The sequence below is a fragment of the Puntigrus tetrazona genome, chromosome 16, assembly GCF_018831695.1.
Source record: "Puntigrus tetrazona isolate hp1 chromosome 16, ASM1883169v1, whole genome shotgun sequence".
Taxonomy (NCBI): Eukaryota; Metazoa; Chordata; class Actinopteri; order Cypriniformes; family Cyprinidae; genus Puntigrus; species Puntigrus tetrazona.
The window spans coordinates 8,758,920-8,780,200 of NC_056714.1; the positions used below are offsets into that span (position 1 = coordinate 8,758,920).

A 21,281-nucleotide genomic window follows, 5' to 3' on the forward strand; every position below is an offset into this window, starting at 1 on the left:
CGCGGATAAAAATGCATCACCACGGAAGCCGAGGACAACTCTGAAAAACAGAGAGGGAGAGGGAGTGACAGACATCTAATACTAAACAACTCAATACGGAGAATAACATCCAACATGGCTGTGGCACTCAATTACAAGCAGCCAGACAATACACTCATACTCGGACACACACAACTATAGGAAGAAATCCACAACGCAAGTCAAAGGTCTTTGGAACGGCGTTTCTTTATTAGACGGCAGCTTTTGCATTACAAAAATACAAAAATGACAGTTTCCCTAAAGTTTCTTTAAGCACCCTTCATAGTTGATTAGTACGGATGAAAAAGGCAGTGAATAAACCATTTAATATCAAGTTGGCTAGGCACTCGTCCGGCAGGGACTGGATTTTATAATATGCATCTATGTTCATTTCGGGTTTTAATACCTTCGAACTTTTAAACATTTGTTACTACAACTCGAACCTGAAGCGCTGAATGTCACGCATTCAAAACCAGGTGCTAAACACACAGCCTGAGAAATAGACTGATTATCTATGAATACAGCTAGAGGAGTTGTTTAAATGAACGTTTAGGCTGGTTTTAGAGAACATACTGTAAATGTGCTGGCGTTCTCTCAATGGAATGACTGTGGGATTAAAGAAATTACAAACACAGCTTTGGGTCTGAAATGAACACATGTCTTAATATATACGTTTATTTCTTACTTGAGTTTTGAACTTCGTTCAAAATTTGTTAATTTGTTTTTAAGTAATACTTTAATGGCACTTTTTCCTATTATGCAATTAATCTTTTAGAAATTAATTATCTGCACCAACCCCTCACTATTAGATTTTAATGTTTGCATAAAATGAACCTATGCCCATATTATTCACCCAGTTCAAACAAGCTTATTGGTTAAAATACCAAAATAAAACTCAACAAACGAACAGTTGCTTGAAAATAGTATCAGCATGAACAGTGTACATCTACGTCAAATATTTTAGCTTCTAAAAACAGTTAAAAATAAAATTTAACAAATGATGTTGAGTGATAACCTATGGTAAAGGTGACAAATGTGAAATGGATTCCACGGCAGTGTCAAAAGGTCATAGGTATGACCTTTAACCTAAATATCATGCCTACTGAATCAGGAAGACACATGCACAGATGGAAAACAGCACACTCAAATTTACACCCTACGGTCCCAGGGGGAATAATGTTGTGTGTGCAGAACAGAGAGACTGTGTCTAAATCCTGGAAGGTGAGCTATTGAAATACAAAAGCTCTCTAGCGCCCCCTGCAGGCTTTTCATTAAGACAGCATACTTTCAGTCTCCATAATGTGCATTTGTTGGCACACGTAATGTTTAAAGTGAAAAGTGATGTGCAAGAGGTAAAGGAAATATGCATATGTACATGCATGAATATGAAATATTATGATATATACACTTCATTTTGACAATACTCCACATTGGAAACACCATTTGGAATGCAACTGGAATTTGGAAGTTTTAGAATAGCACAAATATCTGTAAAAAAAGTACTGATATGCATCTTAGTAATGTTCTAAATATTACATGCCAACCAAAATGGAGTAGTTTAACTGTTTACTTTGAGTCAGGAAGCCCTGTTAAAGTTCAGTAAAGCTGCCATGATGCATACAGGATTACTAAAGATAATTAACAGATGTCATGCCACAGTACTAACAGAAAACATTCATTTAAAATTGTACTGATGTTGATACAATGCACGTAAAGCTGCACTGATAAAGAGCGAGCAAATTGGCTCTGCTCCGATTTCCGATAAGTGAAATGGTATGAAGGTGTTTACTATAGTACTGGCACAATGTTTCTATCAATGTCTATGCATACAGCCCTGCATGTGTGACAGCTGCTCTGAACGTACCAACAAGTTTATAGGTTGGCTATAAAAAGGCTCCACAATTACAAAACGTACAGAACATGAATTACTGAGAAAAAAAACTGTGCAAAGTAAAACAAACAACAATAAATTTGATGAAACAAAAAAATGATAAAATGTTGGCTTTGGTTAAAAAAGGGTCATTATGTGGCATTTTATACAGCTACTGAATAAAAAAAAAAATATTAGAATAAAAAAATATATTTCATTTGGGATTATTTTTAACCCCAGTCTCCCCCTATAAATCACGAAAACATTAACAGGTTTTTTTTTTTTACACATTTCTTCAACCGTAGAAATTTCATTGGTTCAAAAAGGCAAGGCAAAAAAAGTAATAATAAAAAAGAAAGGAACAATACATTTTTGCAAGTGCATCTAAAAAAGAAAAGAAAAAAAAGCCTCCGACCTAAAAACTGATCTATCTTGGCAAATCCTTTATAGTTAAAGCACACACGCATCCTGGTGAAGCTGTCATTGTGCTGAGGAATGTGAAACAGATGACACATGGAATGAGTATAAGTAGATTTGCATGAGTCTGTGTGTCTGGTGATGGATGTACACACGTGTGCTGAGCTGCCGCTACTGCTTCGGCTCTGATGGCAGTGTGTTCTGCGTGTGCTTCGTGTCTGGGGAGTGTTTGTGCGTGCATGTGTCTAGTTGCTGGGGTAGTACTTGGGGAAGAGGTAGAGGTCTTTACAGAGGGAACTGGTGAACTCTGACATCTCTTTACAGCGATGATGGGCTGAACCAGGTGCGTATCCCTCTCTGCTCTTAATTCGACCGTTCACCTACAGAGAACAACAGAGAGAGCAAAACACATTTTAATCATATTAAGCCTACTTTTTACAAGTTATTTTTCGAATAATTTTATTACTAAATTATCAACATAAAAACACTGTTTCCTGTAATCTTCTACATGTCTGTTCATCTAAACGATAATTCATACTTCTTAGCAAGTAAAGGTCTTTAAATATAATTCATCCCTCTTCAGGTCACGAAAACATAGGTTTCCTTTATTACACACATAAAAACTAACTTTTAAGTTTTCTCTCAATGGTTAATTAACTGTTCAATGTCATTTTTAATGAATACAATTATATGTCAGACTCTGCAAGTTGTAAAAAATCTGATTTTGTTTGGATATCAGTTAACATTGTATAGATAAAGGCCATACAATATGTCACTGCATACAAAAAAAAAAGACTTTTTTTTTTTTACCTGCACAAGAATATCTGCCAGGTGTGCGTCGTTGGCTCTCTGTCGGATGACACTGTTCAGCTCCTGAATGAACCAGGACCCTTTCTTGGTGTTTCTCATTGCAGCAGTGCCTGAAACACAGAAACACGAAACATCAGCAATCTGCAGAGTCTGTGACTTATGAAACTATGAATGGTAAGGAACTCAAGATACAACAATGTGTACACACTGAAACCTTTGAGGGTGGCAAAGCCGCAGATCATGTCAGATCTCTGGGGCAGTTTGAGTCTCAGTCTCTCTCGGTCTTTCTCCTCCCTCTCTTTGTCGTCTCTCTCCCCTTCTCTGCCAGCGTCCCTCTGTTCACAGCCTGGAGATTGAGTCCGTTCCTGACCGTCCAACTGGTCCACGCCGTTGTCCATCTCCTCTGAAACAGAAACAAATGTTTGTTTATATATTACATTACATTAAACACCATGCTAGCTTCTGTGGTTATTTTAGATTTCACTGACAATTTAAATACAATAAAAGTACGTTTTTTTTTATAACCTTTTCTCAATTAATTAAAACCATGACACTTCCATACAATATGCTTCAGGGAGTGGATTTGGGCATTTTAGGCACATAATGGTGCATCTTTACCTCGTATTAAGAAGCGAAAACCGTGTCTATTAACCAAAATAATAATAATTTATTATGACAATTTTTTATTTAATATTTTAACCTAATATTTATACTTTATAGTATTTTTTTCAGCTTTATTTCAATTAACAAAAACATTAATTTTAATCAAGTCAAGTGTGTCCATATTTTTGATTAGTAACCTAAAATATATTATCAATGACTGGTTAATCACCAGTATCTCACCTCCTCGACAAGCCTGAATGAAGAACATCTTTGGCTTATTCTGGAGAAGAGGGCAGCGGGCATTATCAAAAACCTCAAACACCCAGTCCAGCTGAGAGACAGAGAGAGAGATGTTTGAAACACTGTATATAAGGGCAATAATTTACTTCATATAGAACTCAGATACTAATAAAAATCACATCTGTATTGTACATATAACAAAAAATTTTGAGTGATGCACCAAAATAAAAAAAATTGTGTCAGGACCGGAAATTCTGAACACAGTAGGCCGAAAACCCAAACATAAATAGATTTTTAAAAAACTAAACTTAAAACAGCTTACTGCATTACTGCATTTTTACATAAAAAGCTGAAAACTGCAATAATTGGTTATACTTTATTCTAAAGTGTCACTGTTAGAGTGTACTTATACAAGTACTGAGTAATATTAACTAACTATTAATTACTACTTACTATATGGTTAGGTTAGGTTCTGGTTTAGAGTTACTTAGTTAGAGATGTAATTATGCATAATTAATTGGTATTACAATAATAAGTACATGTAACCTGTATAAGAAAAAAACCTTTTTTTAATAAAAATAAACAAGTTGCATATAGTTTCTGTCAACTATTTAATTACAGAATGAAGTTTCTACTGCACTTTGTCACATTACAGATTTATTTGAACATACATTAAGGAATGAAGACAATAGGTTATTAAACACTAATTAAACATCAAACGATTTTGGCCTTTCACAAGTTTTTGGTTGCCAAGATTTCGGTGCATCGCTAAGAATTAAGTATTAAAATAAGGTGCACCTCCAGGAGCTGTCCATCAGTGCCGTAGATAGATCCCTCAACTCCATGGGACAGTAAACACACAACAGTGCAGTCATACTCTGCATGCTCCTGTCGCTGGGCAAACTGCTCTAGGCACCTGCGCATTGCCTGAAAAAACATATCAAACACTTAATAAATGACTTTGCTCCGCAGTGCAGTCCCGACTCTGTCAGCGTGTCTAGCTCACCTCAGCCGTGAGGTCTTTGTGCAGGCTGACTGTGAAATCCAGTTCCATGAAAAGTCTCCTCAGCGTCTCCTCATCCACCTCTCCTCCCCTCCGGACGTCTAAATCCGTGTTAGCTGAGTCAAACCTCACGTTACTCAGTACCAGGGCCAGTCCTCGCGGGCAGGAGCGCATCGGGTAAGCCTAAAATGAAGGACATTTGCGTAGAGGTTACACACTGTGCTAAAATAGCGTAAAATATATGCAAATAAAATGGGTTGTGTGTGAGCGTGCAAAGGAATGGGGTTTATGTCCTTGTACCTGTGGTCTACGGGACTGGTAAAATTCCGGCGTGCATGGAATAACAGCTGTTGTCACGGGAGAGTCGGCATCCAAACACATCTCCATGGACTCTAAAACACAAAAACAACCCCGTTTAGCTAACAAAAAACTGAGTCATCTAACATAAATTGCTTTTATGTTCTTCTATAACAGTGAAGTAGTTACTGTGATTTTTGATTGGCTACAAACACTAAATGTAGTAGTTATTGTAAACATTTAACTAAATATGAAAAGGATGAAACACAATTCAACATTAAATAAAACATTCTAATATTGTAAACACTGCCTGATACAAATACACTTAAATAAACCAATAACAATGATTTTAGAGTTTCAGGATAGCTGGAAATCGCATATATAAGGCAATGTGTATTACATGATCACCACACAGAGGAAAAAAAAAAAGAATTTAAAACAGCAAAACTCCATCAAACTAATCAAGTCATTTATATGACCATCTTCTTTGATAGGTGAGAGGTAAGGTGAGGCGTGCAAGACAAAGTTAAAATCTCATATTTTGCACATAACATGCTCAAAGTCTGGTTTATCTTCATTAAATAAGTATACATTTCAAAACTGAAGTATAATTTGGGCTTTCTGTACAAACACAAATAAAAGGGCTCACCATGAGTCCGGGCTCTTTTCGCAGGTATAACACATTCCTGAGTTGGAAGGGACAGCGATGGCTCTGAAAAGCTTTTCTGTCATGATAAAAAAAACAACACAGAAAATCACTTTTCTACATGGACTACATACACTACATGGATAAGAAAAACACCTTGCGGACAGTTGCAGTACATTACAGTACATTACGCACTATTAAAGAGACAAGGAGTTTGTATTTGGTTTTTCTGAAAGAATCAGTGCAGTTTGGGTGTGGTAAACCGGTGCATAATATTGACATCGCTGCATTGTAACTTCCCCTTTTGTCCTACTCTCTCTCCTTCTCTTTTATTCCACTGACCCAGCTCTGACTTCTGTCAGTGGCGTGATTTCTATACATAAGATTGATTCCACAACTCTTCCTGTCTTGAGAAAATGTATTATGGACAAGAAAATAGCTAATATAGTTGATTATATAGTGTGTTTAGAAACCAATAGAAAATGTACGACATAAAAAAAATTAATTCTTCTTCCATTAAGTGCAAAACACCATCAAGTACATATAATTGTGTCCCTATGAATACATTACACCTGTCTCCCTTGTTCTCATCAGATGTGCTGTCACTACAGAAAAACACTTTTCCAGTACCCCATTGATCTGTTTAACCATAATGTTTTTATAAAAACCTGTCAAGTCAGTCTAAGTGGGTGTGATTCTGAAGTGAATGCACCAACTCACGTCTTTCTCAGTGAAGTCCATGAGCAGTCGGCGGAGATGCTGTTGCTCTGTCACCTTAAGAGCAGCACAGAAGCTGCTGAAGGCTCGAGGGCCACGTTTAGGCAAAAGAAACAACAGCTGACGACTCTTGCCTTGGGATGTTGGTATAGCCTGAAAAAATTCGAATTTTACCATGGTTAAAAATAATCACATTTTTATTTTTAGTCTTTACAAGCATATTAAACTATTATGGCTGTTAAATCAATAAATCAATTTACATATACACGCACACATTTATATATATATATATATATATATATATATATATATATATATATATATACACACACACACACACACAGAGAGAGAGATCTAAAATTTCATTATAGCATTTTATTTCAAATTTTTGTTTAAGCAACATTTTCTACATATACACATATTAAAACATATTTCCCATAGATACCATGCATATATATTTAATGTAACTACAACAAAAACAAATACTAATACTTTACACGCACCATAATGGTTTCAGCCATGTTTTCTGTGAGGATTGCATCTTGTTGCAGACACTGGACCAGCAGATCATCCACCACTAAGTCCTGTAGAATTGTGACAGAGTTGTTCCTGAGTGCTAGTCTCTCCCATGCTTTCATGCCACAATCTCCCCGCATGATGAACCTCTAAAAGGAAAGATATGAAAAGATTACACATAGGTAAAAATTAACATAGGTGTTCAAATAAAAGTTATTCTAAAAATATAAATATATTCACCACAAAACACTAATACACATCTAAAATGTTTATAACAACAAAATCATTTAGAAAAAATATAAATGAAACTGGAAACGAATTATTTTATTTTTATTGCATAATATTAAATTATAGGCGTATTTGTATATTATGTTTATTACGCATTTGTCCTGTTGACTTCTTTCTGATTTTAAATTAAAACATCCTTGTACTATTTTAACATTGCCACGCCACTGTCAATGTCACAGCAATAATTTATTCAGATTTAATTTGGGATGACATTGAGCTTTCAGTTTGTTTTGATGTAAAACCATTCCTCATGGTCATATTCACACGCACAGGTGAGGTGATCTGCATGCCTCCACACTGTGTTCTGCTCGTGTCGACAATTTATAAAGGTTACAAGGTTTACTTTACCTCTTGCATTACAGTTCTTGCCGTCTGAAGATGACAGTAAATAACACAATTATGACGCTGTATGAAAAGTGATGCTGATTTGATGTAAATCCAGAATGGTGAAAGCCAGCTCGTGCAGCAAACTAGCTTAGCATGCTAATAAAAGCAACAAAAAAACCCGCTAATGTCAATATATAACACTGCTGACACTAACCTTATAGTAAAAGCTGGTCAGCTGCTAAACTGCAGCTCAAATCGTTTTGTGGTTCTTTCCTAGGCTGTTTATGAAGTTGACGAGCGATTAAAAAAAATAAATTACATTTACAACAATACTATTAGCTGTCAGGTGCTAGCACTCCACGAAAGCTTTGTTGTTCTCGATGCAAAATTCAACCTTTAAAAGTCATTTTCTATTTGTCTTTCGACTTCGTCCTCGAGGCAACACGCGAAGCGACGGAATTAGTGGCGAAAAACGTATTTTTGAAAATAACTGACAGCACCCCTATTCTCTGTACAAACTTCCGCGGGGGATGTTGTAGCTGGCCAGCCAATAGGAGATGCATGGAGATGATTGACGTGTGAAACAGCCTATCCCAGCCCCGTCGTGCACAAAAGAGGCGGGTGTCTCATTATTTAAAATGGCCAGTATATATCAACACAAGTCTCATTTTTGTTCACAGTTTATTTCAATTTTATATATTTCACAGACTCGCTTATCAACCCTGGTAATTGGTAACAGCTTGGATGTAGTTTCTATATCATGGCGCATCAGTCTTTTTTCTATTTACATATATCGCATTAACTGAAATAGTACATTTTCTTCTAATATTTGTATTAATATATTGCCAATAAATAAATAGTGCATGTACATACAATATAATGCTGTATTCCATTCACTGCAACATTTTTAGTGAGCCATTTTTAACTCACATGTTATTAATGCTTAACAAATATGTATTACTTGTTTACAGCCCTTATTTATTTCATTAATGCAGCTAAGGGTGTTGTATGTATGGGTTTCTCATCTATATCTCATGGTTTCTGCCGAAGTAAATATATGTATTTTCTTTATCAAGATGCAATTATCTTCTTTTTTGGGCAAAAATCATAAAAGCATATCCATTACTATTAATAATGAAAATTATAATTCCCTTACTACCTTAATGCAATGAACCATTTATTAATGAGTTATAAATGTTAATAGCGTTAATAACCTGTAAAAGGGAATGTAACTTATTGTACATTGAACACATGTGAATGATTTATTATTGGGTTATAAACATTACTAACCTGTACCTTAATGTAAAGTGAACACCTGTGAACAATTTATTTTATAGTTATGTGAAAGCGAACCTTAATGTATAGTAAAGTAAAGTGGTCACGCTAATGATTTATTTAAAGATTGATTATTATTGCACACACAGAAAAAGTATTTTCTGGTTAAATAAATGTTATAGCTAATAAATGTCACAGATCATTCTGTTATTAAATAAATTTTCAAACCTGGTGTTAAACAGCAAAGTAAAGGGTACTGGAAATTTAATTTAAGATTATTAAAATGCCATTCTTTTAAATGGAGGTATTAAGGCCATATAGTCTCTAATGTGATGTGAGATGAATCAGTAGTGTCATATAGCTCCAATTTCTTCAATTTAAAATTAGGTAATATTCAGTTCATTTTGGAAAAACACTAAATAGAGGTAACTATCACATTTTTATAATAAAACTTCACCTACTGAAAATGAACAACAGAAAAATCCAGGTACAGGTAATTACTGATCAAGCTTCAATCAGTAACGTTTCTTTTTACAGAACCCTATATTCCTCAGCCTTTTCTTGAGACGATACAACATCCTTTTTTGATGATACTAAAGATTTTATTCCCCATATAGATGATTCTGTGGCACTGTGTGATGCAGATCTGATCAGTTGGATAAAGCAGTAGGTAGCTTATCTTTAGACAAATCCCCAGGACATGATGAAAACTTTAGAAACACTTTTGGAGTATACTAAAACAACCTTTTGTGCTTTTGTAAAAACCAACAACAGAAAAATGACATTTCTTTCCACCATGAAACTTTAATCCCTAATAAAGACCCCCAAATTTTTGATAACTACCGACTAATTACATTAATAAACACTGATTATAAAAATGTAACTCTTAAATATGCTAATACATTAAAAATTATAAGCGAATCTCAGTCTGGTTTTATGAAGGGAATATCTAGAGATAAAGATAAATTTGAACAAGTGTGAATTAACGCCAATCCATCATGTCACCTAAACGAGGCTTATAACATCCCTATAAAATCTATAGTTAAATATTTAGGAATGCTGACCTCAAAGATTCCAAATTATGAATGTGTGGAAAATAATAGATAAATGTCAAATTAAACTTAAATCTTATTGCAAGATATAAGTATAGCATAGCTCATAGATATTCAGTATCTCAAAATCTCCATAAAAATATTGTTTACGTTCTTAAAACTAAATACATCAAATTCCCAGAATTAAGGGAATTAATTTTAAAACGTTAAATGGGATATATCTATCCAGTGAGTTCTTTAGACTTAGATTTAGCTTTGTCATGACACTGAAATTGTATTTTTCATTGTATGCATGTGGATTATTTATGATATTCATGGCTCTATAAAAAGGTACGTAATCTTGGTAACTTCTCCCTAAGGGCCGTTATTTATGGACTTGTAATGAACAACAGTAAAGAGGATTTACTGGTAAACAGCATCAAACGGCACAATGGGAAAATGTTATATCCTCAAAACCAAGTACGTGAAAGTCAAACCAGCCTTTTGTGCATTTCATAAAGTGTTTCTTTTGTATGCAAAAGCCCTTAAATTAGTGAAGAAGAAGAATGTAATGATTATGTTTTCTATTATTACAGAATATGATTTCCAAGAAAAACCCTAGCCCCCTTTGGTGTTTTGTTTTATTATTTTCTCTCTCTCTCTCCCTTTTCTTTCCATATTCCTATTTCTTAAATTTATACGCACTTGTTTTGTTTACTGATATTGCCACGTTGTTTGCATATTAATGATTGTATATAATAATAAAAAATGACTTCTTCTTTTTCTTTGAAAGCTGATTTTACGTCGGATGCTCTTTAGCACCAACTACAGGCTTTTGATGACACACAGGCAACTACACACAGTTTCATCACTGATATCTTTCAAGACCTGATGTCCATTGCAATGGGCATTATATATTTTTTAAATCCTGTCTTAGGCAACTTCCTATCATATTATCATTTGATAGCCTTATTTTTACGATAGGTGCAAGCTGATGAGGCTACAATAAACATAAATGTTCATATAAGAAGTAAAACGTGGACTTCCTCCTCTTCTTGTCTAGTTGGTTAGTCATGTCTCTCTTTTGTCATGCTTGTAGCTCAATCAGGTCAAAGAAGGAGTCATGTCTTTATTGTGATTGGTTGATCAGGGACTAATCAATGACCAGATATAGCTCATATTATGAAAACGTAAAATATTGTTGGTTTAAACAAAAAATCATGTAATGTCCGTCTCAATGGATGCAGGATCAGAAGGGGTAAAGCTGATTACTGAACTACTGAGGAGAACATACAAATGAATTCATGAAAGCATGGAACCATCAAAATCAACAAAAGATCAATGTGCAACGACAGTAAAATTTATTTAAACAGAAAATACTTCTTTGTGTGTGTTTGTGTAATAATAATCAATGAACAAATAAATTATTAGCATGTCCACTTTACATTAAAGTTCGCTTCGACTGGTTACTAATGTTTAATACTTATTATTATTAAATTGCTCAGAGGTGTTTACATTACATTAAATTTTGCTTTCACTGATTAATAACATTTATCATAAATGGTTCACAGGTTTTCACTTTGAAAGTTTACTTTCACAGGTTATTAAAGTTTTTAATTAATAAATGGTTCACATGTAATTACATTTGTTAATTACATTGTACATTAGGGTCGCATTCACATGTTATTAACGTTTATCGCTCTTTCAGAAATTGTTCACAGGTGTTCACTTTACATTAAGGTACTCTTACAAGTTACTAATGTTTATAACTCATTAATAAATGATTCAAATGTGTTTATTTTACAATAAAGTTCCCTTTCACAGGTTAATAACATTTCAAAATTTATAAATGGTTCATTGCATTAAGGTTCACACACTGTAAAAAGTGCTACACCCACAAAGTAGGTTTTAAATACTTTAAATAGTTTTAATCTAGTTTATTTTATTTGTTTTATACTAAAACGTATTAATATACTTCCTCTTTACTTAAAATATATCAGTTTTTATATAACAATATATTTTAAGTAAAGCTATTGCAATTTATTTGGGTAGTTATTTGTATATGGTTGTTGTGTACAAGAAATGTTATAAAAGTGAGTTGACATACACAATTTATTAGAGCAGTTGTCGGTGTGACAGGTTTGTTCATCAAACGTAAATATTTTAAAATTTTTAGTAGTTGGCATTATCCATTTTTCACTGGCGGGGACTTGCCCAGGCAGATGCCGCATCTTCGACACTTCAACTGTTTGAACGCTGCAGCGGATCTTTTCAGGGACTGATTAACACGGTAAGTTGAGCAAATTTAACCGAGTGATTGATGTAGAATCACGCGAAATCGCTTACTCTACTAGGGAGCTGAGGTTAGGTTTGCAAATTGCACTGTATAGCCAGCTATCCTGCACACGACAAGCCGACAACGGCCGTTCTGATAATGAAAATATTGGACATTAAACGCTAAGGTAAAAGTTAACCTAAGTTAACATTAGTACTAGGCTAGTTTAAGTTAACGCTTAACTAACGGTTAAAAATGATATTATTGGTAAAATTAAAGCCAAAGTAGCCTTAAAACACATAGTAGCCATGACTACAGAACTTATTTCATTTCATATTAACAATGCGGTCTCCGGTGGGCTTTGCAGCTGCGTTATCAGCAGCAGAGATGCTAGTGAATTTGATAGCAGTGGCTCACCTGTTACTAGCAGCACCTGCTAACATCGCCACTGTTACAACATTTAGGATGGACTTGTTTAAAAACGCAAATACTTAGGTATTAATTAGTTGCACAAATGCCCTCCGTTATATGTGATCGAAACGGTCGCAGTTTAGAGCCTTCAGGCAATAGTTTTGCGGGCAAATCAGAGATCATGTTATTATACTTTTGCATTACTAAAGTAGATGCACAGAACTGACTGTAGAGATGTATGTTTAGACTTCTCTGTCTGATTGTAGAGATTTGATTCACGTTTTTTTTATTCTGCAAAGAATTATTCTGCAAAACTATGTCTAACCTATTACTTAAATCAATTACATTTACAACTGATTTTTAACTTTATTCTAACATGTATTTTCCTGGTCTTTAGATACCCAAGCACTTTTGTTACCTGAGGGTCTTCAAGCTTCATATTCAGGTAAGAAAAATTAAGAAAAGATACAATTGCAGCTATAACTATTCCCAGGTAAGTAAAACATAGGTAAAATTGCAAAGTATCTAATATTCACCACCTTTAGCAACAAAAGTAAAATTTTGACTTTGTGTCTTTTCTGTCTTTTACCTGTCTGCTCTCATTGCCTGTTCATCTGACCTAACTCTTGATTATTTTTTTGTTTGTTTGTTTCCACCAGTAGAGTCATGATGAAAGCGAGGTGCAGGCTGAGCTTGGCAGTTGCCCACTGAAAATTTACATGTGCCATCATCCCGACACAATTGGAATTATCATAGAAGGAAAGCCCGTGGTCAGAGGTGTGCCAAACCTGTCGAAAGCATGCTGCCTCTTGTTTGGACTTACATATGCCCTCGACCTCAAGTATCCCCAAAGTTGGTGTACACATTCGAGATATATCAGAGGCTGTTTGTGGGATTGGACCCCATGCGTCCTAAGCCATCATCCAAGTATACCAATCTCCTCATTAAGTTATCTTAGATGTTTTCTCAATGACATCTGACATTGTTTGCCATCATTTTACAAGTCTCTGAATTTTACAAGTATTTTGATTTAAAATACAAAAATCTTACAGATTTTCTTTTTCGTTTGTTTTTGACAATACAATGTGATGTTATGGCTCACAGTTACATTTATCTAAACATTGCAGATTGGGCAGTTTGGCTATTTCACTTAACTGTTCAGAACAGGTTGAAATTACACTTACACAATGTTTGTTTTATATTATTGTGTACATGTGCAGCCACATTAATGGCCTGTTTTGTAGTCACTGTTAAATGTGACACTGGTTGACACTGAATAAATGTTGTCTTCAGTCTATCCTATCTTTTTCTTCTTCAATTGATTTTGTAATTGTTATTGACAGTCTGTTTATATAAAGTTAATCACTGTAGGGTTTAGAATATAAACATTTAAATTTCTTTTCTGAGGGTATAGTCAGGACTCAATTAAAATGTTTATTCAAATATGATTAGATTAATTTTACTAAAAACATAAAGTTCATTAAACCTAATTAAAATGAGTACAGGTTGCTTGTAGCAACCCATAAATAAGTTACCTGTACCAAGAAAAGTAGGTTTATCTAAGTAATACTAGTACTATTAGTTACCTCAACTTGATTTTGTTGCATTTGTATTAAGTAATGTTACTGTGTTTATTATACTTAAAAAAGACTGCAAGTTGACTCAACTTAAAACATCCAATGCAGCCACTTGCCTCACTTTTTATAAGTTAGATCTAGGTATTACTTTTTACAGTGCAGGTAGTATTTGAATTATAATTTTCATCATTGATAGTCATGGATGGGCTTTTAGGATTTTTCCCCAAAATAAAAATCAGGAAGATAATTTCATCTTGATACAGAACCCGTCGAACCTTGTCTGGATTTGAACTGTCCAAATATCTATGACTCTTTATAGTAATAAATCAAGAGTTCTTTTGCAATGTCTTATAGTACCTGAAATCAGATTTAATTAATTAAGTTGCATTATTTGAATTAATCCGCTCAGTTTTTATGAACAAGATTAACTTTATCTTTGTCATATAAAAACATATTCCAGTGAACACAACATTTTGTTTATATATATATATATATATATATATATATATATATATATATATATATATATATATATATATATATATATATATTGTGTTTATGTTTTAGTCTATTTTCTATTTGCAATTAGTATACTCGTTTTAAATGCATGGCCTTCAAGCAGATAGTTTGATTCATTCTAACTTGATTCCTAATTGCTGAATTTAATTTATGTTGTTTATAATCTGCAGGCAAGATTCTGAGCAGATACAGTATATTGATATTATTGTCACATGCTAGGGCTGTTTGTTGTGTGGTTCGACCACAGTGACAGTGATTATATTGTTATTTTTATTAGTAGTAGTGGTTTTTAATTATTTTTATCTCGTTAAATGTTACAATTTGTTGCAGTTACAGATGTTTACCTACATAACAGTACCGTATTAATTAGAACTGGCATAAAGAAGAGCGCATGACTTTTAGCTCTGTCTATCAGGATATAATGTAGAGTCACCTTTGTTTCTAAATGACTGCTCCCATTAAACTGAAAGAACGAATGGAAGTGCTTAGGTTCTTATATAAGTCATCTCTTTCACAACATACACACACAACTAAGCAAGGTACAATAAATGTCACAATAACATTAGATTTAATCATCAATAGCGAGGAACTGACATTTTATCCTTTGCTTTTTAAATGACCAATGCTATTTAGACCGAAAATCTAAGAGGTAATGCGTGATGCATATAATACTATTTTTTTGACTCAACATGGCATATACACCACTAATATAACATTTAACCCGTAACTACATATTAAATATTAAGCATGTAGAATTAAGCTTGTGTGGTTTTAGCCTTTAATGCAAGACTCCAGTTTTCTCTACAGCAAAATATAAACTGTGAAGAACAGTACACACCGGTAATCAAACACTTTATTCACACTTTCTTCTCAACAATTCATTTTCACACTAAAATTGCAAAGAACAATAAAGCAGTAGCAAGAACAGCGAAGTCACCTCTCTGCACAGGCCTGAAATACAGTATCAGAACCAAGCCAAATGCATCATACACCTTTCTGCTGTTAATTTGGACTCTAGTTATTAAAGCAGAAGCTAAACCAGCATTTTCAGTCTGATGATTAGAAGTGTTTTTCAAGGAGCCTCTAGCTTTTACACACAGCACCTTATATGGCTTGGGTTGATAACCATCAGCTCTCTTCCTCCTGATTCTGCAAATAGTTGTGAGGCTATGATCTTATACCTCGAAGACAGGAGTGTTTAAGGTCATTCACGATCTTGACTCCTCAAGAACTCGGTTATGTTCAGGGAAAGTACATGACTCCACTAAAAAACCAAAAAGCCTCAGTGCATTCAAAAACACAGTACTTAAAAGCGATGAAAGGAAAACATAACGCTGCTCTGTCATAGTCTGGGATTTTGCCCTGTGGTCTCCAGTGAGGATTTACAGTCATTTACACCGTATGAAATAGATCCCACAGTCAAAAGTATCATAAACGTTTGCAAAGTCAAGCAGCCAAAGTGAAAAGAAAACCAAGCAAATGGAAACACATTTCCTTTCTTGTTGTTTCACTTCAACCGTAAATGTTATCAACAGCAATGGGTCACAAATGGGTCTCTTCCAAAAAAAAAAGTTATTTGGTTTTTTTTTGTTGTTGAATCTTCTAGAAAGCATTTTCTTCAAATGCATCTTATTAATAACCTCTACGACAGCAATTTATCATTAATAATTGTAACAGGCTGAAGAGGTTGTCAATGTAACTTTTTACACAGACACATTAAACAGTTAATTTGGAATGTAAAGCAGCGCATATTTGTGAATCCAATTTTTCAGATAATCAACATTAGTTCATTTTTTAAATTCTGAAAATAGAAAAAAAAATGTTTTGATTTAATTGATAAAGTTTGGTGGAGCATAATCTTAAAATTTAATTTCAGCTTCACCAAATATGGGTTCATACTACAAGTAAAAGTAGATTTAACCATTCTAAACAAATTAAGTACATGTACAAAACTACGAGTAATGCAGTCAAACAGCCTTGATGACTTTTACTTCCTATAAAGAGAGAAAACGGGCAGTGTTGCATGTTGATGACATCTGGTCGTAAATATCAAATATATTTGTGGGTCTTTGGATTTTTGAAAACTATTTAGCATTTATTTTACATTCAGCAAACACCAAATTAACATTTTAAGGGATAGATAGAGATTAAGTGCTATTGGATAGTTAAAAAACAAACAAAACAACAACAAAAAAACCCAGCAGCACTTCTGAACAAGGAACACGCCTGCTATCTTTCTTTGGGTTCCAAAACCGTAATAACTGTCCAGCCTCTGCTCTCATTGGTCGATGTGATTTGGTCACATGGGAAGTAAATGGTCATCCCTTTCTTCTGGCTCCTCCCCAAGAGGTTCAGTAGCCACACCTCTATATGTCGGTGCTTCTTCTCTGTTGCCACGGGAACGACAGACAAAATCGCATCCATCCTGTTTGGATTAAAAAAATAACAATTTAAATAAATAATTATATATATATATATATATATATATATATATATATATATATATATATATATATATATATATAAAATTTATTTTATTTTTTTGGTTCAAAAAGGCCAAAACTGATAATTAATTTGAGACAAATGTATATGTAATTATACTTACAGCAGATAAGTTGCCGATCTCTGACCAAAAGGCATAGTTAGGGAACTGTTCAACTCCCTTGGCTCCAACTACCAGTCGCTGATAGAGGAATCCACCAGTAAGATATACAGCCAGGCAGCAGAATATACTATGGAACATTATTACATGTAAAGGATTATGTTAACGTTACTCCTTAATTGTCTCTAATGGTGTGACGATCCCTGTGAGAATGTAGAAGCACTCACATAATAAGGATTATGGAGCCGGCGCTGAGTTTGGATTGGATTACAGGACAGACTGCATTGGAGTCCAGTTGAAACAGGTAATAACAGCCCCGATTCTTCTGATTGTCCTCTATCTTCACTGAAAATACATTCTAAAAAACATATACAAAATTATAACAGTTCAGAAATAATAGTACAATTGAAATTACGAGTTTTCAACTGAAATTATGTAAAAATCAATCTTGCATACCTGAGATGATTATTTAGTGCAAATACGATAATGCACTAATTCTACTAACTCTTTACTAACACTGTTTATAGTATATCATTTTGCATTATTTTTAGCAACTATATCTCGTATACATGTGGTTCCGATTCAGATGTTGATAGAAATACAATCAATATTTATGTTTTAAGCATGTTACTTATACTGTGTTACTCCCCAGAAAAGTAGCTAATTGTATTCTGAACATTCTATGCATGTTCACATTTAGTCTAAATCTGTAAAATCATTTTTACACACATTATTAAGCGGCCGTGAGCTGCATTTCAAGCAGGCTAAAGTATATGAACAGCAGCAATACAAGAACGCTCAAGAATAATAGCGTAAGCAGCACCACAAACCCACGTGAAAACAGCTGCACAACCCGTGTTTATTACAGCAGAGGCAACAAGATGAATTCCTTATGCGGAAAACGCGATCCACACAGAAGAAATCTCAAACATTAATTCTGATCAGCGAAGACAGGAGAAGTCCCACTGAAAGACTGCGATTGAAAAACACTGCCAAAATTTCATCTGAGGTCAAATTTGATCCATTAGTCGACTGACGATGAACATGTCAAACGATCAAAGACTGCAGATTATAGGAATCTTTTAGGATTTTCAAAATTGGTCTCAGATGGCCAAATCGTGGCTAAAACCGTGCAGTGTGAGCTGGGCTTAAGTAACTCAGATATTTTCGTTTAAATAAAAATGTAATGTGTTACTAGTCACTTGAAAAGTAATCTCACTACATAACTCCAGCGCTGGTTATGAAGATCAGTGATAATACATAATTCTTTATTATACAGATCTACTTATATATACACATGAAAAATGTATAAATGCGGGGGTAGGGAGTTAAAAAAAAAAGGATTTTTTTGTATTTTAAAAGCATTAAAAACGTCATACCTTGGTGCTCGTACTGCATGAAATCATAATCATAGCTCTTCTTGGCTCTTGTGAACAGTGGCTGTCGTATTTATCTCCCCCCTCATAGAAGAGCATAACCCAGTCACCTGAAGCAAGAACAAAAGTAGAAACAAGGTCAAAAAAATGAGTTAACAAGGCTTCCTGGGACACCTGGGAAAAGTTCTGTAATTTGGTCAAATGTGATGCATGTCATTTTTTTTATGTGAGCTGTATTCTAGCAATGCATCCCTGCTACTATAAATGAACACCGATAACAATAAAAACTGAATTAACTGTTATAATATCAATATTAAGCGATGAACCGAAATAGACATTAGGAAAGAAAATGTCAGTCCACCTGTAGCCAAAAAAAGCAAGAAGAGGCACTTCTAAAAGGTCGAGCAATGTTACATACCTCCTTTAACAGCTTGTGTTTTGGTGTAGCTTCCAATTCGAACCATCTTTCCACTCGATTTTTCTTTCTGCACAAGACCCGCACCCTTTATTCCGTCCGCATCTCCACACACCTGAAAAATATATGAATATTCCTCGTCCTGACTTTTTGCGGTGAAGCTGAAAAGAGCGAATATAAAGACAGTCAACAAGACCAGCAAAACCAGCATGCTGAACGAACGCTAGATTAACTTGTCTTACTTTTGATTGGTGAGAGGCTCCAGTAGATGGAGTGTATTTTGCTCAAAAACGCTGTGTGAAGTCAGGTTACACTTGTCTGTGAGGAACTCAGCTTGCACTACGGCGAGTAGTACAAAAAGAGGAGTGACTATTCTCAGAGACAGCAACATGACTAGCACAGGTGACACCTGATGGGAAAATTGTGAATTTATTCAATGATTGACTTGCACACAAAATATGGGAAGTTTAACAATGTACAGATGTATAATACACATTTCACTATACAGATTCATGGGAAGCAAAGCCGAATGTTCAGCGTTATTACTCCAGTTTTCAGTGTCACATGATGACATTCTAACATGCTGTGTTGAAGACAATTGTGCTGCTTAATTTTTTTTTTCATGATTCTTTGATAAACAAAACGTTAAAAAGATCAGTGTTTTTATGTTTTATTCTCTGTCTTTTTTTAAAGAAATGAATACATTTTATTTAAAATTGTTATATTTTTATTTTGAATATATGCTGTTCTTTTGAACTTTTTATTCCTCAAATAATCAATGGGGAAAAAAAGTATCACAGGTTACAATTATATATATATATATATATATACACATACATATACACACACACAAGCAGCACTTAACAGTTTCAGCACTGATAATAAAAAAACAGCATATTAGAATGCTTTCTGGAGAATCATGTGACACTGTAAAGTAGGCTAATGGCTGATGAAACTTTTATGAACATTTTAAAGTGTATTATAAATGGAAGAAAAAAAATTAATAACACGAATATTTAAAAAAGAAAAAAAAAACTCTTGTATTTTTGACCACATAAATACAGCCTTGATGACATAAGAGACTAAATTGAGTAACATTACTGACCCCAAACTTTTGAACGATCAATTCCTGAAACATGAAAAGATATTTTTGCTTAGGATTTTAACTACAACAAGTGCAGTCTGAAGCGCCAAATGTAAATGCTCTTTTTTCAAATATAATCTTTTCTTAAAGACTAAAGACAGATCCTATTATTTAGAAAATAAAATGTTATGAAAAAAAAATAAAAAGCTGAAATGTTTTCATTGTGCATGTTTACAAATTGTTGCCAAAACCACAAAAGCCTGATTGTATTGCCAACCAATAACGGTGTGATGTTTGTTTTATATGACCGAAAAAGACTGCATGGATCCAAATTCAAGCAACGAAGACAACGGTAATGAAGAAGTTAGGAAACCACACAAACATGCTGTTAGCATAAGCTGTCGTCTTTAAAACGCACGAAACGAAATAAATGCGCAAAGTTATTTACAAACTCACCTCCTATGGTCGTGTTTACTGTAGATAAATAAAAGTAAAGGTCTTATTAAGCTGCCTAGTTGTGTCCACCCAGCCTGGGGATCTTCCCTTTCCCAAACTGTCGCACTAATGTCTTTAAACGACACTCAACGACATTTCGTCAAAATATCCGGAAGCATCGATAAACACGCACCGAATAAACAAACTTCTGACTATATTCGCGTTAAAACGCTTGCATTATTCAAAGGATATAATGGTTTCTGTTCAAACGCGGAAGTGAAACTAAACGGACGCCACATGTGACTGAACGGACGGAAGCTGAAGCGCTGCACGCGAACATGGGATATTGAGTGCTGCTCAAACGAGTACAGTCTGGTGCTGTGCGTCTAGTTCATCTCCAAACGAGGCGTGTTTTTTCCTGACGAGCCTTAGTCATCTTTCCTGTTCGCCGTAGAGTTTAACTTGGAAGTAAACCGCACGACATAACGTTTAGTTAGGGGTTTCACAGCTATTTTTGCCTAAACGTTCG

General features: G+C 34.4%; 2 protein-coding genes and 1 long non-coding RNA gene across 6 annotated transcripts; 1 reads left to right on the forward strand and 2 right to left on the reverse strand.

Moving 5' to 3' along the window:
• Positions 1-207: 207 nt before the first annotated feature.
• On the reverse strand, positions 208-8,290 carry casp2 (caspase 2, apoptosis-related cysteine peptidase). 4 transcript variants are annotated; one of them, XM_043261827.1, is made up of 12 exons: positions 7,967-8,290; positions 7,774-7,797; positions 7,125-7,286; positions 6,625-6,774; positions 5,908-5,983; positions 5,262-5,353; positions 4,965-5,144; positions 4,757-4,885; positions 3,959-4,049; positions 3,324-3,518; positions 3,116-3,225; positions 208-2,685 (listed from the first exon to the last, which is right to left on the reverse strand). In XM_043261827.1, exons 2-12 carry the CDS (start codon positions 7,780-7,782, stop codon positions 2,551-2,553), a joined length of 1,329 nt encoding a protein of 442 aa, XP_043117762.1. In that variant the 5' UTR covers positions 7,783-7,797; positions 7,967-8,290; the 3' UTR covers positions 208-2,550. The 4 variants fall into 4 exon arrangements, with proteins under 4 accessions (XP_043117762.1, XP_043117764.1, XP_043117763.1 ...); XM_043261829.1 differs by lacking the exon at positions 7,774-7,797; XM_043261828.1 differs by having other exon boundaries at positions 3,330-3,518; positions 7,774-8,290.
• Positions 8,291-11,942: 3,652 nt separating this feature from the next.
• Positions 11,943-13,588, forward strand: LOC122360035. The gene is made up of 3 exons (XR_006252758.1): positions 11,943-12,348; positions 13,142-13,189; positions 13,407-13,588. It is a non-coding gene; the product is annotated as an uncharacterized LOC122360035 (long non-coding RNA).
• Positions 13,589-15,675: 2,087 nt separating this feature from the next.
• Positions 15,676-21,104, reverse strand: m6pr (mannose-6-phosphate receptor (cation dependent)). Its single transcript, XM_043261437.1, has 7 exons — positions 20,774-21,104; positions 19,476-19,642; positions 19,237-19,394; positions 18,822-18,928; positions 17,670-17,800; positions 17,446-17,572; positions 15,676-17,265 (listed from the first exon to the last, which is right to left on the reverse strand). The coding sequence occupies exons 2-7, from the start codon at positions 19,622-19,624 to the stop codon at positions 17,140-17,142; spliced, it is 798 nt and encodes a 265-aa protein (XP_043117372.1). The 5' UTR covers positions 19,625-19,642; positions 20,774-21,104; the 3' UTR covers positions 15,676-17,139.
• Between the last annotated feature and the right edge of the window lie 177 nt (positions 21,105-21,281).